The following is a 20,427-nucleotide window of genomic DNA, read 5'->3' as shown; positions in this document are numbered from 1 at the left end:
TTTCTTCTAACATTGTAAGAAATGGCTCCTTAAGTTTTCATAGAGTTCTTCTGCCACTTCCTACAACTGTAGGAAGGATTTAACTGAAATAAAAACATTAAGGCAAAGCAGTGTTCCTTAACTGTGAATTTAACTTGCAGTGTTTAGGCCTAATGTTGGTAATTCAGCATCATCTAGCCACTTTACAGCAGTGACCAAATAGTGTAAATGTACTGATTTAGCTGGGGCTATATGGTAAAAGGAAGTTTCCATGACACCTCTTGTATAGAATTGAAGCCCAGCTGTGAACTGCACTTCATTCTAGTCATCTAAGTTACAAAAAGTTCAATCTTGGGTGAAATAAGGCTATAATATGGGACATAAAGGAATAACAGGGGAAAATGGTAGCTGCTCAGTGAATGTTTTGTGGCACTTAAATACACGGGGATGTGTTGCAGGCAGTAGCTTCACTCTCTAATTCCTGAAGACCTCTGAAGATCAGTCTGTGCAGCAGTACTCAATGCTACACTACTCTTCAAGTTAAAAGTAAAGTCAGTTATAATATCACTTTCTTTCTGGCTTGTCATTATTCAGTCTCTGCATTGCAGGGGTAGGGAGTGCAATGTGTAAACTGGCCTGTAACCAGGTTTAAGCTTACTGCTGGTGAAGGTGGAAATGAATTGACTGGCTATGAGAGACAAGCAAATCTCTTGCTGAGTCTTCCCAAAGACCAAGACATCATATTAATGATGTCAGTTTAAGGTTTCTGGATCTTAAACTATGCATTGCTCTGCTGTTGCTTTCTAGCTTAGAGCATGTTCAGAAAGTGCCCTCTGGCACAGGCTGATGTGCTTTGCTCCACAGAGGCTTGGAAACATCTACTTATCTGAAACTCAAGCTCACTTTCCATGTATTAAATGAACTTCCACGTTCAAAGGAAACCTGAGGGCAACATTCAAGTGTTTACAGAAGACTTGGCTGATAAATAATATGCTGTTATCTGTATAGCTTTAGGTAGGCTGTTTCCAAAAATAGCAAAACACTAAACCAGGGCTATTTGTTCTGGTTTCATGTAAACCATGTAAAAGTAGCTCCTTAATTTGCTTTGTTTGTGCCTTCAGATTGGTTTCAGTGCTCTAGCTCTGTTTCTGCAAAGCTGAAGACTAATTTAGCTTCCAAGTTCACTGGCTGGTCTCTAACTATGCTTGAGTCAAAGAGCCTCTTGAAGCTGAATGAAGCTACATTTTTCCAGAGATGGAGGTGAGGCTGACTGGTCTGTAGTTTCCTAGATCTTCCTTCTTGCCCTTTTTAAAGACTGGAGTGACATTGGCTTTCCTCTAGTCCTCAGGCACCTCTCCTGTTTGCCATGATCTTTAAAAAAACAGCCTGATGGAGTAGCAGACCAACAACATCAGCCAGCTCTTGGTGGTCATGGGTGCATCCCATTGGGGCCCATGGATTTGTGTATATTCAGTGCACCTAACTGATGTCAACCTCCCAGCTGTGGTCTGGGGCTGCTTTTCTGTCCCTTTGGATTGGAAGCCCTATTTCCTTTTTCTCTGGCATAGGTAACATGCTGCTGGCCATAGCTGCCTTTCTTACTGGCCATGTATGCCTTGCATCAGGCTGCTGCGGCTACACCAGTTACCCTCACAGCCCACCTGTGGCCCACCTTCTGTGGCAGTTAGCAGTAGCTTCTGCAGTTTGTCTGTATCTCCTTTTGTAGGTCTGGTCCTCATTTTCAGATACATGGCTGTTGGTAGTGTATTTTAGGGCTTTTTTTAATGCCCTATCTGCTTGTTCTGTTCCCTGTAGGCCAGTTAGTTTGTTATTTGAGTTTCTAGCAGCTGATAACAAAGCCAAGAACACTTCTCTGAAGTAGAAAAATGTCATTCCCACCAGAACAGATTTTGTGTTCTGCTGTCATTTAAACAGCTTATAAATGTGACTGTGAAGCAGTTTTCCCATCTGGCTCAGTTAAAGGGAGCAAGAATGGTCCTCACTGTTGCCTTGCTTTCTCTAAGCCTTAAAGCAATGCAATTACTAGTGGCTTTAGGGGAAACAGGCACAGAGAATGCCTGTTCATTATTATTGATAAGCAAATGTGTTTTTATGCTGAGATTGGAGGTTAAAACTCAGGCTCCTAGAGTCCCTATCCAGTGTTCTTTATTCTGCAGGGTTATACTGTGTGGCAGTAGTGGTCAGCCAGGGATAACAGTGTTTTGAAAGACTGGTATAAAACAAAGACCCTAACTGAAGGGATCATGAATAGGTTTGTTGCTCATTGCTAACTAATTATCTGATTTTACTTCTCGGCTTCTGTCTCCTTGCATGATAAATATTCTAGGCCAATTATAGATGGTAGAAAAATGTTCACTGGATCCATTTCAGGTTTGTTGCCTCTGATTTTCTTGTGGCTTTTCACTACCTGTCAGGGTTGAGAGCTTTCAGTGCAGCACTCTTACTGTGTTAATTGTTTGTCACACATTCTCTGATATATCAACTTATGAAACTGAATACTGCTAGGTCTTTGAATATCTCCTCATTGAAGATTTAGCTTTAAGACTAATAATAAGTTTCCTGAGTCTTTGCTCTGGAATCTCATATTGCTGTATTACATGCCTGTTGGACTTTGCAGTTAACTTCCTTTTTGAAATGCTTACCAAATGCTTTTGTTCACAATAGTGATTCCATTCAATTGTTTGTTTTTTTAATTGTTGCATCAACACCTGTAGTGTGCAGATCTTCCAGTTTTCCTTGTAAATGGGAGCTCTGAGCTGCAGCTGGGGCTTCAAACCTGGCTTTACTTAAATCTGCTGGTAACAGTCAGCATTTGTTTTGAAATACTATTGTAAAAAACAACCCTGAAAACCAAGGCAAAACCAACTTCTTCCTTACTATGTGATACAAATAATTACAAAAGGTCTTTAGAGGAGCATTTACAGTAAAGCTGGAGCCTGAGCACAGTACAGGAGAAAAATATTAAAACTCCTACCAAGTTGAATGGACTCTTCCTGCTCCCAGAGCTGATGTTCTGATGGCCAGAAATTCTGTGGCAATTTAATAGGGGCATCAGGGATATGTGATTTTGGAGTCTTTAAAAACTGAGGGAAGAAACTGTTTTTGAAAGGAAAATGTGTTGTGAGTAACAGAAAGCTGTCTTGTCTGTAACACTGAAGTAAAAGACATAATTGATGCTTGGAAGAGAAGCTACTCATTATACCTGTTTTCCCTCTTCCTCTGCCTAAGAGGCACTTGTATTGCCACACCTTTTTTTTAATTTAACATCCCTTAGCTTTCTAGTAAGTTTTCTTTGTGTGCAAGTTTCCCTAATCCATACAAAAACTGGAAAAAAAATCCAATTTGTGTTGGAAGAGGCCATAGAGATTGCCCTTGTACACTTTGATGTTTGTGCTATTAATATTTCCAGTCAAAAAGTTAAACTCTGGGATTGTGTTCCTCTTCCTTCCTTCAAAGGAATGTTTTCCAAATTCAAGTTGGAAGGAAATTGCCACATAACAACATAAACTAGATGCCATTAGGTTGTAGGCAGCCATACAGGGTTTAACACTATGTTTAGCCTGCAGGCAGAGAGGATAGAGAGTATTAATGCTGTCTCTGCATTAATGCCACCTCATCTGAAGACTGGTTGCACCCCACTAACTTCATTAGACTGCATTTGGCCTGCGGGTTCCTTGCATTCTGCTAGGTTACAACTAATCTCCACTCCTCTAGGACTTGATAACTGGGACAGCTCTAACCTGAATGTTTACTTATTACACTGTCACTGGTATTGAAGTTTGTGCTTAGTGCCTTGACTTGAATGGTGGTAGTGTTTACTTTGCTTTTGTTTTATACCAAAATACAAATGTTCAGGGGAAACCCTACTTCTGTAATCCTATGACTTGGATCAGCTGAGTCCTAAGGTGCTGGGGTTAGTGAGGTTCAGCTGTACTTTCCTTTTAAACAGAAATGTTTGGAATTGTGTGCAGAGCTGGTTGCTGAGCAAAAGCACTGAGTCATTAAAGACTTGCTGCACACTTGAGGCACACAAATATCTTGATCTTTTAGTTTTGCCATCCCATAAATCAAGCTTAAGACTTTTCTTTCTGTAACCTGGCACAAAAGCTGGTGGTGCTCAGAACTTCAGCTTGGCAGGAAATACAGTCAGTGAGTTTTGTTAAAAGGTCAGTGTATGTTTTTAAAATGTCACTGCAGTTGTTTGTTGTGGCTTTCAGTATTGAGGAGGGCAGCAGTACCTGTAAATGTAACAGTCATTTGAAGTGAGTCAGCTTGTCATGCAATTGTGCTTTTTATTTTACTTTCTGTACACACTGCCTTATGCAGTCAAGGAAATAGGCATAAAAATACAATTGCATGTGACAATGAAAAGGGATGGAAGTGCTGTGTGTTATCAGTGTAGCAGCCTTAGGTTAAACACTGTCTGGCAACTCTGTTAACAGGGAGAGTGATCATTGCAAGTCCAGCTCCATGTTTCCTGGGCAAGCAAGGCTTTGGGTCAAGTCAGTGGACAGACTCTGCTGATGCTAATTGCCAAGCATGCTGTGCATATACAGCAGAGGGTTTGGGGCTCATCTGCCACAGCATCTACTTCACTTAATAATCATTATTAATGAGCCATTTCTAATACAACTTTCAGGGTATATTTTCTAAAAATGTGAAGTCCATGTGAGGAGAACATTGAGTATTTGAGAACATGATCATTGGGGAGGCTTTATGCTGCTATTACAGTTATAACACCAATAGAAGTACAACAAAACTATGAATTCATATTGGAGCCATTTATTTGTAAGTCACTTTTATTCTTTATCAGTCTGATAGGGATTATGGTTGAAATGATTACTTAGGCTATTGTCCAGCAAACCACCTGCTAAATACTTAAGTCTGACGTAGCACTTGAATGGAAGATGAAGTATTTCTGCTAAAGCTAGAAAAGTGGCACTTGATGAAGAGAGTTTATGTACTTAACAGCACGTTATACTTAACTGTATGGGCTTTTAGAACTTCTGAGCCAAATAAGGCTGTTCTTAATATTCTTCCCCCTCTATTTTTCTCAGTCTTCCTAAGTGTGGGAGAAGGAAGCTTGGGCAGAGAAGTGTTTTTGTTTTTCCTGTTGCTTGATGGAGTTAGGACCTCCTTTCTGGGATGGTTGGGATTTAAATAACATCACACTAGTTGTCATGTGAACACTGTAAAAAAAAAGCTAGCCAACATTCCCAGAGATTAAAATTTCTTACCTAGCTTGCATATATGAATGTGGAGATTTGCACTAGTGAAGGTGTTTCAGATATTTATCTTTAGGAAGATCATAGGTTTTGCTTTTTAACTTCTCTCTTGTACTATTCTTATTAGCTGGGGAGGTGAGACAAAGAGGTTGCACACAGTGACAGCCATTCAGGTCAAAGGGAAGGCTATTCTGGCCTGGTTCTTGTCCAATATAATCTGTTTATGGGAAGTCTGTCAGACATGGCACATGAGATCTGTCCCTGGGAGGATTAACTCTGTAGTTCTCCCTGGGTGGTTCAGATGTGCTCTTTGTGGACATTGCAGGGGAAGTTTGAATGAAAACTCATGTAACTTATTTAAACCAAGGAAAACATGTTGGGTTTTTCCCCCTCCCTTACTTTGCAAATAATTTATCTTGGAGCCCAGCCACATGCTTTCCTTCTCTTCAGTACCAGTGCTGATGTTCCTCAGTCCCCTGCTGAAGTGTAACTTTAGAATTTTTAAGCTCACTTTACAAATGCAAAAGATTACTGTATTCAAGCCTGATGTCTCTCTCTTCTGGTGCCACATAAGAAGGTGAAATGTGAATGATGGTGCAGCAAGAGGAGGCATAAGAGAGAGAGGGTCAATGAACCTATTGCATGTAGAGTTGGCACTGGGGTTTTTTCAGTTCAAGCATATGCTTCAGAAACTATAGCAAAGTTGGTTGCTCTAATTCTCTTTGGAAATACTTGGGATGTTTGGCAGCCCCACAATGTAGGGAGTAGAGCCATCCATTGAGGCATGTTTGGCTGAACCAGGGGCTGGTGAACTAGATCCTTGGGGATGGGCAGGCTGAGAACGCAGATGGAAACCAGCATGGGAAGAGCTCCTGCCATTTCCCCACTGGGCTGGTGCTGTTCTGCAGGAAGCCAAAGGAGCAGCTGAGAAAATGGGGCTTTGCCACCACCACACCAGGCTCTTTTGCTAAGACTTCTTAACTCTACTGTGGTGTTTAATAATAATAAAAACCAGATGGTGAAAAACAACCCCCAAATAACTTGTTTTGATTGATGGCCTTAGTGTCTGTTAGTAAGAACACTAGGTCTATTTTGACCTAGTTTTATTTCTTCAGCTGGGGGCTGAACTGCTGGAGAGTAGTGTAGGTGAAAGAGACCTGGGGGTCCTGGTAGACAGGAGGATGACCATGAGCCAGCAATGTGCCCTTGTGGCCAAGAAGGCCAATGGCATCCTGGGGTGCATTAGAAAGGGTGTGGTTAGTAGGTCAAGAGAGGTTCTCCTCCCCCTCTATTCTGCATTGGTGAGGCCACATCTGGAGTATTGTGTCCAGTTCTGGGCCCCTCAGTTCAAAAAGGACAGGGAACTGCTCGAAAGAGTCCAGCGCAGAGCTACGAAGATGATGAAGGGAGTGGAACATCTCCCTTATGAGGAAAGGCTGAGGGAGCTGGGTCTCTTTAGCTTGGAGAAAAGGAGACTGAGGGGTGACCTCATCAATGTTTACAAATATGTAAGGGGTGAGTGTCAGGGGGACGGAGTTAGGCTTTTCTCAGTGATGACCAGTGATAGGACAAGGGGTAATGGGTGTAAATTGGAGCATAGGAGGTTCAAGGTGAATATCCGAAAAAATTTTTTTACTGTAAGAGTGACAGAGCACTGGAACAGGCTGCCCAGGGAGGTTGTGGAGTCTCCTTCACTGGAGACATTCAAAACCCACCTGGATGAGTTCCTGTGTGATGTACTCTAGGTGACCCTGCTCTGGCAGGGGGGCTGGACTAGATGATCTCTCGAGGTCCCTTCCAGCCCCTAAGATTCTATGATTCTATGATATCCCTGTCAAAAAAACTGCTAATGTGATGGCACAGCACTGAGGGTACTGAAAAGTACACAGTGAGAACCTTTAAAATTACAGTGGCTGATAAATATACAAAAGTCAGAGCAGCAGGAGTGAAACTGCTCCATGTTTACCTGCTGGTAACTGATAATTCACAGATTTAGCTCCTGATAAGTGCTGACAGCAGAATGAATTACATAACAAAAATCAATTTAAAATGCAGAAGAGAATGGTTTATGTAAGTCCAGATTTGGAGCTGGAATAAACTCACTTGCTTCAGTGTCTGCTGATTTTGTTAAGCAATGTCTGCTCCCTTCAGCAAGCAATGGGGGTGTGAAGGAAATGTGGGCAAGGATTAGATCCCTTCAGCTGTTTATCTGTGGGTGAGTTGTGTTCTAAAGGTTTGAGTGTGTTGCCACTTGAGACAGCTGGAAGGGTTTTACTGCTCTGTCCGTGGAAGTGCCAAAAGCTATTGGAGATAGCCTTGCCTCAGATTGCTGGCTATGTGGTTTTGTAACAGTTGCTTGCTGAGTTAACATGCTATTCAAATAAATAGGTCCTGAAAATCTATAGAGTTAGAGATAAGGATCTTCTAGGTTACAATGTGCATATAAATAATTTTAGGTACAATTCATTTGCAGTGTTGATGATGGTTCCCTTATAGGAGTAGGAATAAATCAGGGTGGTGATGTCTAACTTTTAATTTATTGAAATTAGGTCTGTTCTAGCAACTGGGTGTTCCTGATAAAGAACTTGATATGGTCTCATGATCTTCTAGAATAAAGTAGCACACTTCAAACAGCTTTGCCTGATCTACCATGAAGAGGCAAATGTTCCTTTAAAACTGGAGTGTGTAGAACCTTTGCTTTTACCTCTTTTTGGTTACCTTATGCAGCAAAGCAATTTGAAAGTTAGAGAATGGATGCTTTGTGGTTTCTACTCTTTAGTCCTTTCAGAATTGCTCAAGACAAGCAGATGAAAACTGAGCTACCTACAATCACGTTGAAAGCCTGAGCAATATGCTTCAAGATGTGTATTTATTAAAAGTTTGCTGATAGCTGAGGAAATGCTACGATATGTGTGCATGTGATACATTAGCAATGGTAAGAAATTATTCTTTTTTCTTTTTAAATATAATCTAATTGCTGCTTCCACTGCAAAGCAACTTGGTGACTTAGCAACAGCTACTGTTTAACTGGGGTTGCTGTTGTCACCTAACAAGATGGTACAGAACTATCTGAGTCACTGTGAATAAATCAATCTGGTTAAAGATATTTGAGAATATTTATTGGACTTATTGACAATTGCTGATTCTGAAAAATTAGCAGTTTTGCTGGCTTTAAAGTGACAGAAAATTATTGATGTCTCACCCACTATTAAAGGTGTTATAGATTTGGTGTGTTAAAAAGGAGATGAAAACATTATTGTCCTAAGGTTGAAAATCTTCATAAAGTGTTATGCTCTTGTACTGTGTTTTGGGGGTGGGAGGGAAATCATATAGAACAGTTCAATTTCTTTCTCCTCTACTTAAAGCAAGAAATAATCTTGAAACTCCTCAAGTTTCAAATGGTGGCAATATTTCAGCCCTGGCCTGTGGGTTGCTGCTTCTCTGGGTTTTGCATCAAAGTATTTTAAGTATGTGGGTTAATCTAATAGAATGCCTGAAAACTTCATATCCTGGGGAGAATAAAATTAATGGCTCTTAGAGAAGATGCAAATAAGAACATAAGGCTAAACAAAGCTTCTTTCCACATGCTGCTGCTACTTTGTCACCAGGTTAAGATCCATTCCACAGGACATGTGATGCATGGTGCTCACCTGCCTGCCCCTGCCTGTGTGTTTGGCTGGGCAAGGAGAGGTGCTGGTTGCTGGGGCATCCCCCACCTGCTGCAGGTCTACCTGCCAGAGACAGACACCAAATGCAGTAGTGGCTGCCCTGACTGGGTTGCATCACCCTGAATGCTTTTGCTTCTGTGTGGGGAAGCCTGACCTGCAGCTGCTGGCCCTACAGGGACCCCAAGCCGCCTCTGGAAAGTTTGGCCCAGTAAGATGTAGATGAAGGGGTTTAGACAACTATTGGCATAACCCAGGCTGATAGCCATGTTGTAGGCATAGTGGAAAGGCAGAGTGGGGTGAGTCATGGCAAGCTGGGCCAGCTGCAGGATGTGGAAAGGTGCCCAGCAGATGAAGAAGGCCATGCAGATTGCAATTGCTGTACGGGTCAGTTTTTTGGTTCGTGCCCTGGTGCTTCTCTGGCTCATCAGTGCTTCTGAGGACTTGGCCATCTTGATCAGGATCCTCTTGTAGGCCACCGTGATGAGGACAAAAGGGATGGCAAAGACCAGGAAGAATTGGTACAGTGTGTACCAATACATGTCCCTCTGGGGGTCTGGCAGACAAATCCCACAGCCTAGTAGACCTCCAGGCAAAGGGATAAGCTGAGCATACATCCAGACAGGTGTAATGCTGAGGAAGGAAAGGGCCCAGAGCACACAGATGACAAGGATGGCCACAGGGCGCTTCCTGAAGCGGGTGGAGGTGAAGGGGTAGACGGTGGCCAGGTAGCGGTCGAGGGACATAGCAGTGAGGATGTAGGTGCTGGTGAACTGGCTGTTGGCATCCAGGGCAGTGATGATTGTGCACATTGTCTCCCCAAAATGCCACGTTCCATTCCCCAGCAGTTGATGGATGAGGAAGGGCATGCCCAGGAGGAAGAGCAGGTCCACCATGGAGAGGCTGATGATGAAGATATCTGGGACGCTACTGCTAGGAGTGGATTTCTTTAAGACTGTGCAGATAACCAGGCTGTTACCAATAATGCCCAACAGGCAGATAATGCCAAACAGGGTGGGCATGATGAAACTGCCATAGCTTGTCCTGCTGGGGTCACCTGCAGAGATAAGTGTAGGCAGGAAAAAGTCAGCTGTGCTAGGACCACCAGTGAGGACATGCCTTGTAGATATTCCAGCTTCTAACAGAGCAGGAGTTCTCTGAATATGAACATTAGCAGATTTCTTAGGCACATGTAAGATGAAGAGTTTTTTGTGTGGTTGTCTAACCACACACAAGCACTTTCTCAAGCAGCTTTCACAAATGTATACATTAAGATGTGTCTGATCAAATGTACAGTCTTCCCTTCACAGGTACGAACACAAACATATTAGCAATAGAATGAAAGAGCACCAGTATGTATGTCATTCCATATTTATGCATGAGACCCTTTCAAATCCATACATATAGAACATATATTTCAATAGATATATGAATATCTGATACACATGTTGCTCAACTGTGTGGATATTAATATTTATGGTCAGGCTTTCTCCAAGACTATCCTACATAAATGATTTTTTTCTCCTCCCCAGCCTACAACTACAAGTTATATACTAGTATATATTTTCACTTACCTGTGTATTGCACTTACCAGGCAGAGAAAAGTTTTGAACAGCCTTGGAGCTGTTGGGGGTGCAGCTGTTCAAGCTCTCGGTGTGATTGGTTTTAAAATCCATTCTTCAGGAAAAATTGGTACTCAGCAGCAGCTTGAAGATGTTAGTGTTTCATGTCAAAAGAATAAGGGCTGCCAATTTCTTGGGGCTCTGTGGGGCTGCTCAGAAAGTCACAGCTCTAGGCACCAGCAGAGGCTGTTAATACATGTTATAAAGCAGCTCCTTTGCTCCCTCCACCACCAGGCAAAAGTGACACCAAGAGGCAGGGAGGCAGCGTCTGTCACCAGGCTGGCAGCAGAGTGATGGGGATGTTCTTGCAGGGAGAGCAGAATTTCACTTCAGTGCTGTGAAGGCAGTGAATCAAGATCCACTGGGAGACTAAGCTATGGATTTGTGCTCCAGAGAGGCAAATGGAGTGTAGAATAAAATCCTCTAAATAATAAAAGGATAGGTAGCCAGCACTGGGAGCATGTTTTGATCTAAGGGTCTAATTGAATACAAATATCTCAGTAGAATTCTGCAAAGAATCCTCTTAAAGTCAAGTTTTCAGCAGTATTTGCAAGTGTAGATTTGGGTTAATCTCTTTAGATTCTGAAGCAAAATCATCCTAAAGTGGAAAAACACAAGCTGCATGAGTAAGTATATGGAAATCTGGTATTTTCTGGCTATGCTGATTAATTGCAGCACAGATGATAAACAGCATCATTACTTCCCTCCTGGAAAGGGCTTTCTGTTTCCATTTCTTTTGAGGCCTTGAGCACAATCATGGGTTATACATTTTATTTTAGGCAGACTGACAGAAGAGAATGGGAGATAAACAAGTGATTTATTTTCAAGTTGTTTGAAGTTGCAGCAGTTGGGTATGTAAAACACAAAACACTGGAAACATGAAATAAATGCGGTGATGACTGTTCTATGAAGTCACTCATCTCTACCTTATTTTCCTCATAACCATTAGTTTGCTCTCAGCAGCCAGTAGATTCCTAGATTGAAGGCATTAATGACTACAAAAAGTAAGACTTTTTTTAAAGTAAGATTAGACAAACTATTCTGATGATGGGGCCAGTAGATTGGTGAAAGACAAGAAGGATTCTGTAATTACTAGAATCTCACTTCAGGGCTTACTTTTAGCTAGCTGTAAGGATTTCTAGCACTTAGTTATTTCAGTACTTCACAGCTCTTGAAGGCAGGCACTACTCTGTTTGCACAAGGGATGATATATTCCATTTACCAGCTGGTGCCAAACGCCTCCTCTACCTCAATGCCCCCAGGACACTACCTAGTTGGAGTCTCTTTATTTGCAAAAAAACCCTAGTGTCTTTCACTGGGGAGTTTGCATTTAGGTGATAATACCTGCAAGTTTGTTGTGCATCACAGGGCATCCCTACACAGCTGATTAGCACAGCATTCTGTTCCCCTCCCCATCCTTACCTGCTATAAACTGGCTCTACTGTGTTTGACAAGTAGCTGCAGATTTGATCTTAAACTGGGGATAATAGCAATGTAAAAAACTCCATATATATGTTTATATACTTTTGATTATATTTTTTCATGTTAAATCTTTGTTCCACCTTTTAGATGGGTTTCTCCAGACTGTGTCATGTAAACTATCACAGCACTAGCTTTTTTTACAAGGAAAGTAGAGAAATTACTTGTCCTTTTCTATTTGTTTTTTTCCCCCTCTTACCATGTGTACTACTATCACCTGGAAGTTTTTTTTAAAAAAACAGGGATAAAGCTTTGAAACACCTGAAACTTTATTTAGTAAATTATGAAAAATCTGTTATGGTTTCCTTCCTGTAAATCCTTCATGTTTAACTGGAATTTAGAAAATATCAAAGCCTTTTATGAGCTGCTAACAGGTCCTGTCTGTCTCCTGCAGACTGTAACACAGAGTAGGGCTGAGTAAGGATGGTTTCACTCTGGGCCCAAAATTGGGGCCACTACAGCTGAAAATGTTTCTACCCATACTATGTGTAATACATTATGGCTCATTTAAGCTTTGATAAACAGTTAAACAGCATGTTTGATCATGCAAAACTGAGTATTACACTGATTTAGTCTTTAGGATTCTGCATTTTCTTTATAGGCATGAGATGACTGTATTGCATCCTGTCTGCAGTTTGTGGCTCATCAATACTGGTCAGCCAAAATTCTCTTAACTGAGGAGAAAAACTCAGCTCCAAAGGTAACCTTCCTAAAAGTAGATCTGGAAAACTTGCTTTTACTGTAGAATAAACAGAATAACAAGACAACCTCATTAAAGAAACCACTTTATTAAACTAATACAGTTACAGACTTAATGCTTAGGAATACTATAGCATTTGCAAAAATGGAAAAAGTTTAAATAACATCTAAGAAGTTAAACTGAGAAGCAAAACAGGCAATTTAAAGACTTTAACAAGTTTGACAAAATGCAAGACCTAACTGCATAGCATCGATGAGATGAGGCAGGAGAACAACAAAAAGATCCTTTCAGACTAATGTAACATCTAAATATGTATAAAAGCTTATAGTATAACTTAATATATGCAAAATCCCAATTTTCTGCCTATAATAAATATAAGCACACCATGCTAATACTTTATACTATTTTAACAGAGGCTGTTAGGGCTTAAAACTACCTTTTTTTTTTTTGTAAGATTCAAAACACTTCTGGTGTTCTGAGCTTTGACACTTTTGTATCAAAATGACCAACTGCTGCATATAAATTCCAAAAGATCATACATTCAGAACTCCAGTAACAAATGGTAAGTTAAACACCTACCTACCCTTTCTTTTACCTGTCACCAACTTAACAGTAGCCTTTACTGTTACATCCCTTCAACATTACATGGAATATTCCATCATGCACATAGGCCTCATATTGCAATGCACAGCTGATGGTTTTTCTTAATGTTAATTTTACAGTGACAATGTACAATGAATATTGATTAGGTTCCCATATGGAGTGCACAAAGGTTGAATGCTCAACAAGTAAACAGTTCCACTGCAAAGGTCAGAGTAACACCTTGATTGCTTATGAAGGAAGTGGGGAGAAACCTGCTTATTCATTCTTCACAGTATTGGCAGAAAGATCCAAGACAGGCACATTCTTCTGTGACAAATTTCCATTAACTTCTTGCTTCTTTATCTGACCCCTGTGCATGGAAGAAAAGAATTATACAGTCTTTTTCCATAAGACTATTTTAACTTTTTGCTCAAAAATCTGAGCAATATGTGATGAAAACCTGAGTCTCCTGGAGCATCCACACCCAGTGTACCAGAGCTTCTCTCAAAAGATACAAGAATATAAAAAAGCTGATGTTATCTCTTTTAACATCAATGCTGGAAGTCAGTATGACTGCTCTATAAGTTGGATCACTATGGAAAAAACAGTCTTTTGGGAGCCAGTGGACAATGTTATGGACCTAGCAGCAGGGCCTGGAGGAGTGGTATGGAGCCCTGGAACAAATGTAAGCACATTGGGCCTGTCACCATGGTCCTGTCATCCTGACAATATCCCAGGCTCCACGGGCAGTTTCGTGTGCCCTTGAGAGCTATGCAAGAAGCACAGCTTTGATGAAGGAGCAAACTGAGAAAGCCTAGGAGGGAGCAGCTGCAGTTCTTGCTCTTCCCTATGCCTGAGAAGGGATGAATGCTATTCTTTGCCCCGTAGATCCTCAAGCAGGCTGCAGGTGGCACCCCAGCACGACCTGTGCTGCCTGGGGCTGCCAGCCAGACACTAGGTAGGAGCAGGGCTTAGGGAACAGGCACAGGCCCTCCAAGGCTCAAGCATCAGGCACACGACTGGCAAGCAGCACACTGCAGCAGCCAGCAAAACCTGTAGTTGCTGTTTTGGCCACTCTGTCCCTTTCAGGTACCCCTCTGCCTATCCCAAATCTAGAACTAATTTTTGTTCATTACTCTACAAATGGAGGTAAACAGCAACAGCTGGGTTATCATACAGAAAGAACCAAAAGGTTCATTAGACAAAGTCCAATTTGGTATTGTGTTTTAATGACATTTTAAAGCAACAATATTCTGAGTGAGGCAAAACAAAGTTGTACATCACTGGTTGATGTTGTGTTGTGTTAGCACATGCATATTTAAAGACTTCACATTTCTTCTTTCCTGAATAGGAAAGAGCACATGTATTTACTCTCATTAAAGTATATATTGATGAGCAGACATTTGTAATTTCTGCCATCAGGGTAACCAAAGATGCTTCAGCACTCAAGAAACGTTTGTTAAAATAAGCAACAGTGGCTCACATAGAATAAAAGTAGTAATCCATGCAATAGTACAGTTGCAGAGTTTGAAATCCAAGCATGGGTCACCACATAAATGCTCACCTTGAAGCACACCAGTAGTTGACCAGAGTTGAAAGAACAATGTAACAAACACTCACTACTCCAGAAACTCCCAGTGAAAGTGCACCCAGGCCACACAGCACACAAAGGAGGGCTATGCCACCTGTGGCTATTAAAAAACCTAATAAAAGAAAACAAGTTTGTTATTTAAACAAGTTTCTACACAAACACATTTTAAAAGCTGACATTCTACCACAACCCAATTAAAACCATTTGGGAAAACCGTATGCAATCAACTAGCTAGCCACTGTAAAAGCTATGCATGGTCAAGATAACTGGTTTAGCTATATCCTGGTGGATGAGATTAGAAAGGGAAATAGGTCTTCTCCTGGATAGACTGCAGTTAATCAGATTACTATTCTTGTATTAAGGGTTTCACTACTGCTGAGACCTGAGGACTGCATACAGAAATCCTCAACTGCTTGAAATGGAAACTCCAGTAGAAAGAAGAAAAAAGGAAGAGACATCATGCCTTAAAAGGGAGTAAGTAAGTACTTGCATACAGTACCTTCCATAACTATCACACCGATACAGGCCATTATGGCTGTTGTAACAACAAAAATCAGGAAAAATGCAACAGGAATAGCAGAAACTGCAAGAAACATCAGGAGTGATAAGGCAACAAAAGGATGGTCATCTAAATACTGGCCAACACGAGAATTCATAAATGCAACAACCTGTAGACAAAAGAAAAGCATTTCAGGTTTTATCTCTTGTAATATATAGTTTTTAAGCATCAAGTCTGCAGCTTGAACAGCTGTATTTTGTATTTCAAAAGCATGAGGACTTCCTGCAAATTTATTAGACAACCACATAGCAAATATAATTCTATTGATAACCAACATGTTTCTCTTGGACTTCCCAGTATCATTCTTGCATAAATTAAATAAAAACAAACAGCACACCAGCCTCCTCTCTTCCCAAAAAACCCTCTGAAAATGAATTTAAAAAACCCCAAATCACAGTTTAGCTGCAGAGGTTTCAGTGGAATCCCAACAGCTATCATTTTGATCTAAAAAACTAGCTGTTAAGTAAAAAAAACATTGTAACAGTTTAAAATTATGATGATTTTTCTTTTTTCCATGCCTCAGTAGTATCTGCAACCTGCTTATTTATTGAACCTAAGTACAGTGCAGGCATGTCTGTATGACAAAGGAATTTAGTTATAATGTTACTAGTAGAAAAAGAAGTATGTTTTTTTACTGAGACAGTCATATCTATAGATGGGAATTTTACCGTAGTAGAGACATTTCCCTTCAGGAAATATTGTAGTTTTAGTTCTTTAGTTCTTATTTTTCTTCGTTCTGAGCATTAGTAAAGGAGTATCTTTAAAAATACATAATAATATAATCCAGACCCACATTTGCGTTGCTGTGGATGGACTGCACCACCGACCGCCACTGCTTCTGCAGCTCTTGCATCTCTTTAGACATGGTGAAATCCTCAGCCAGGATCCTCAGTCTTCTGAACAACCAATTCTCACTCAAGCCATCCAACTTTCCTTAAAATTAAGGTACAATTAGTAACAGACTCATGCAGATGTTTTGGAAAGATGAATTTTAATTTTTTTTTTGCAAAACAACACAGATTTTAGATGTTAATGGGATCCATAGTCTAAAATGTTACTTTTCCAAGAGTAATTCAGGGAGTTTGTCCCTGAAAGGCTGTTAGGGCTTAAAACTACCTTTTTTTTTTTTTGTAAGATTCAAAACACTTCTGGGGTTCTGAGCTTTGACACTTTTGTATCAAAATGACCAACTGCTGCATATAAATTCCAAAAGATCATACATTCAGAACTCCAGTAACAAATGGTAAGTTAAACACCTACCTACCCTTTCTTTTACCTGTCACCAACTTAACAGTAGCCTTTACTGTTACATCCCTTCAACATTACATGGAATATTCCATCATGCACATAGGCCTCATATTGCAATGCACAGCTGATGGTTTTTCTTAATGTTAATTTTACAGTGACAATATACAATGAATATTGATTAGGTTCCCATATGGAGTGCACAAAGGTTGAATGCTCAACAAGTAAACAGTTCCACTGCAAAGGTCAGAGTAACACCTTGATTGCTTATGAAGGAAGTGGGGAGAAACCTGCTTATTCATTCTTCACAGTATTGGCAGAAAGATCCAAGACAGGCACATTCTTCTGTGACAAATTTCCATTAACTTCTTGCTTCTTTATCTGACCCCTGTGCATGGAAGAAAAGAATTATACAGTCTTTTTCCATAAGACTATTTTAACTTTTTGCTCAAAAAAGCTGAGCAATATGTGATGAAAACCTGAGTCTCCTGGAGCATCCACACCCAGTGTACCAGAGCTTCTCTCAAAAGATACAAGAATATAAAAAAGCTGATGTTATCTCTTTTAACATCAATGCTGGAAGTCAGTATGACTGCTCTATAAGTTGGATCACTATGGAAAAAACAGTCTTTTGGGAGCCAGTGGACAATGTTATGGACCTAGCAGCAGGGCCTGGAGGAGTGGTATGGAGCCCTGGAACAAATGTAAGCACATTGGGCCTGTCACCATGGTCCTGTCATCCTGACAATATCCCAGGCTCCACGGGCAGTTTCGTGTGCCCTTGAGAGCTATGCAAGAAGCACAGCTTTGATGAAGGAGCAAACTGAGAAAGCCTAGGAGGGAGCAGCTGCAGTTCTTGCTCTTCCCTATGCCTGAGAAGGGATGAATGCTATTCTTTGCCCCGTAGATCCTCAAGCAGGCTGCAGGTGGCACCCCAGCACGACCTGTGCTGCCTGGGGCTGCCAGCCAGACACTAGGTAGGAGCAGGGCTTAGGGAACAGGCACAGGCCCTCCAAGGCTCAAGCATCAGGCACACGACTGGCAAGCAGCACACTGCAGCAGCCAGCAAAACCTGTAGTTGCTGTTTTGGCCACTCTGTCCCTTTCAGGTACCCCTCTGCCTATCCCAAATCTAGAACTAATTTTTGTTCATTACTCTACAAATGGAGGTAAACAGCAACAGCTGGGTTATCATACAGAAAGAACCAAAAGGTTCATTAGACAAAGTCCAATTTGGTATTGTGTTTTAATGACATTTTAAAGCAACAATATTCTGAGTGAGGCAAAACAAAGTTGTACATCACTGGTTGATGTTGTGTTGTGTTAGCACATGCATATTTAAAGACTTCACATTTCTTCTTTCCTGAATAGGAAAGAGCACATGTATTTACTCTCATTAAAGTATATATTGATGAGCAGACATTTGTAATTTCTGCCATCAGGGTAACCAAAGATGCTTCAGCACTCAAGAAACGTTTGTTAAAATAAGCAACAGTGGCTCACATAGAATAAAAGTAGTAATCCATGCAATAGTACAGTTGCAGAGTTTGAAATCCAAGCATGGGTCACCACATAAATGCTCACCTTGAAGCACACCAGTAGTTGACCAGAGTTGAAAGAACAATGTAACAAACACTCACTACTCCAGAAACTCCCAGTGAAAGTGCACCCAGGCCACACAGCACACAAAGGAGGGCTATGCCACCTGTGGCTATTAAAAAACCTAATAAAAGAAAACAAGTTTGTTATTTAAACAAGTTTCTACACAAACACATTTTAAAAGCTGACATTCTACCACAACCCAATTAAAACCATTTGGGAAAACCGTATGCAATCAACTAGCTAGCCACTGTAAAAGCTATGCATGGTCAAGATAACTGGTTTAGCTATATCCTGGTGGATGAGATTAGAAAGGGAAATAGGTCTTCTCCTGGATAGACTGCAGTTAATCAGATTACTATTCTTGTATTAAGGGTTTCACTACTGCTGAGACCTGAGGACTGCATACAGAAATCCTCAACTGCTTGAAATGGAAACTCCAGTAGAAAGAAGAAAAAAGGAAGAGACATCATGCCTTAAAAGGGAGTAAGTAAGTACTTGCATACAGTACCTTCCATAACTATCACACCGATACAGGCCATTATGGCTGTTGTAACAACAAAAATCAGGAAAAATGCAACAGGAATAGCAGAAACTGCAAGAAACATCAGGAGTGATAAGGCAACAAAAGGATGGTCATCTAAATACTGGCCAACACGAGAATTCATAAATGCAACAACCTGTAGACAAAAGAAAAGCATTTCAGGTTTTATCTCTTGTAATATATAGTTTTTAAGCATCAAGTCTGCAGCTTGAACAGCTGTATTTTGTATTTCAAAAGCATGAGGACTTCCTGCAAATTTATTAGACAACCACATAGCAAATATAATTCTATTGATAACCAACATGTTTCTCTTGGACTTCCCAGTATCATTCTTGCATAAATTAAATAAAAACAAACAGCACACCAGCCTCCTCTCTTCCCAAAAAACCCTCTGAAAATGAATTTAAAAAACCCCAAATCACAGTTTAGCTGCAGAGGTTTCAGTGGAATCCCAACAGCTATCATTTTGATCTAAAAAACTAGCTGTTAAGTAAAAAAAACACTGTAACATTTTAAAATTATGATGATTTTTCTTTTTTCCATGCCTCAGTAGTATCTGCAACCTGCTTATTTATTGAACCTAAGTACAGTGCAGGCATGTCTGTATGACAAAGGAATTTAGTTATAATGTTACTAGTAGAAAAAGAAGTATGTTTTTTTACTGAGACAGTCATATCTATAGATGGGAATTTTACCGTAGTAGAGACATTTCCCTTCAGGAAATATTGTAGTTTTAGTTCTTTAGTTCTTATTTTTCTTCGTTCTGAGCATTAGTAAAGGAGTATCTTTAAAAATACATAATAATATAATCCAGACCCACATTTGCGTTGCTGTGGATGGACTGCACCACCGACCGCCACTGCTTCTGCAGCTCTTGCATCTCTTTAGACATGGTGAAATCCTCAGCCAGGATCCTCAGTCTTCTGAACAACCAATTCTCACTCAAGCCATCCAACTTTCCTTAAAATTAAGGTACAATTAGTAACAGACTCATGCAGATGTTTTGGAAAGATGAATTTTAATTTTTTTTTTGCAAAACAAAGAACACAGATTTTAGATGTTAATGGGATCCATAGTCTAAAATGTTACTTTTCCAAGAGTAATTCAGGGAGTTTGTCCCTGAAAGCTCTTCTGAAATTCCCAAAGGCAGATACCTAGATACAAGGCGATTCCCACCTCCTTGGTTTATAACATTAACGCTGTATTTAACCGTGAGGGGGTGGAATTATCAGTGAAGAGGTCAGTTCTAACTAGCTGCACAGACAACATATTGCTACTAGTGCTGGAAACTCTTGAGACATTAATGTGCCTTTTTTGTGTGTGAACACCCTCATGTTTGTTCAGAACTTTAAAACTCTGCATATAAAGGCAAAAGTGCTTTCAAATGCTTTGAACATATATATATTAATAACACATATAACACATAATAACACATACATAATTGTGACAGTTTAAAGGCAACATGAGCTCAAGAATCTCCTTTCCCCACGAAAATTGTACCTGTTGCTGCTGGGGTGGCCCCTACCAGGAGAAGTTAAAAAGATGCATTTTCCTGGCTGTAAATCCAACCGGGCCAACGCCGCTGTTGTGCTCAGCCCGCACACGCGGTCCCTGCCA

The 20,427-nt window shown here is 40.6% G+C and overlaps 3 protein-coding genes across 3 annotated transcripts; all 3 read right to left on the bottom strand.

The window, feature by feature from the left end:
• Positions 1-8,952: 8,952 nt before the first annotated feature.
• On the bottom strand, positions 8,953-9,951 carry LOC104393787 (melanin-concentrating hormone receptor 1-like). The gene has a single exon (XM_010003309.1). It carries the CDS (start codon positions 9,910-9,912, stop codon positions 8,953-8,955), a length of 960 nt encoding a protein of 319 aa, XP_010001611.1. The 5' UTR covers positions 9,913-9,951.
• Positions 9,952-13,549: 3,598 nt separating this feature from the next.
• TMEM159 (transmembrane protein 159) lies at positions 13,550-16,288 on the bottom strand. Its single transcript, XM_010003240.1, has 4 exons — positions 16,217-16,288; positions 15,364-15,532; positions 14,838-14,976; positions 13,550-13,643 (listed from the first exon to the last, which is right to left on the bottom strand). The coding sequence occupies exons 1-4, from the start codon at positions 16,286-16,288 to the stop codon at positions 13,550-13,552; spliced, it is 474 nt and encodes a 157-aa protein (XP_010001542.1).
• Positions 16,289-16,962: 674 nt separating this feature from the next.
• On the bottom strand, positions 16,963-19,702 carry LOC104393725 (promethin-like). The gene is made up of 4 exons (XM_010003239.1): positions 19,631-19,702; positions 18,778-18,946; positions 18,252-18,390; positions 16,963-17,056 (listed from the first exon to the last, which is right to left on the bottom strand). Exons 1-4 carry the CDS (start codon positions 19,700-19,702, stop codon positions 16,963-16,965), a joined length of 474 nt encoding a protein of 157 aa, XP_010001541.1.
• Between the last annotated feature and the right edge of the window lie 725 nt (positions 19,703-20,427).

This window comes from Chaetura pelagica, unplaced genomic scaffold (genome assembly GCF_000747805.2).
Source record: "Chaetura pelagica isolate M959 unplaced genomic scaffold, ChaPel_1.0 scaffold138, whole genome shotgun sequence".
In the NCBI taxonomy this organism is placed as follows: domain Eukaryota; kingdom Metazoa; phylum Chordata; class Aves; order Apodiformes; family Apodidae; genus Chaetura; species Chaetura pelagica.
Note: the sequence above shows the minus strand (reverse complement) of the source record. Positions and strands in the feature narration are given on the sequence as shown.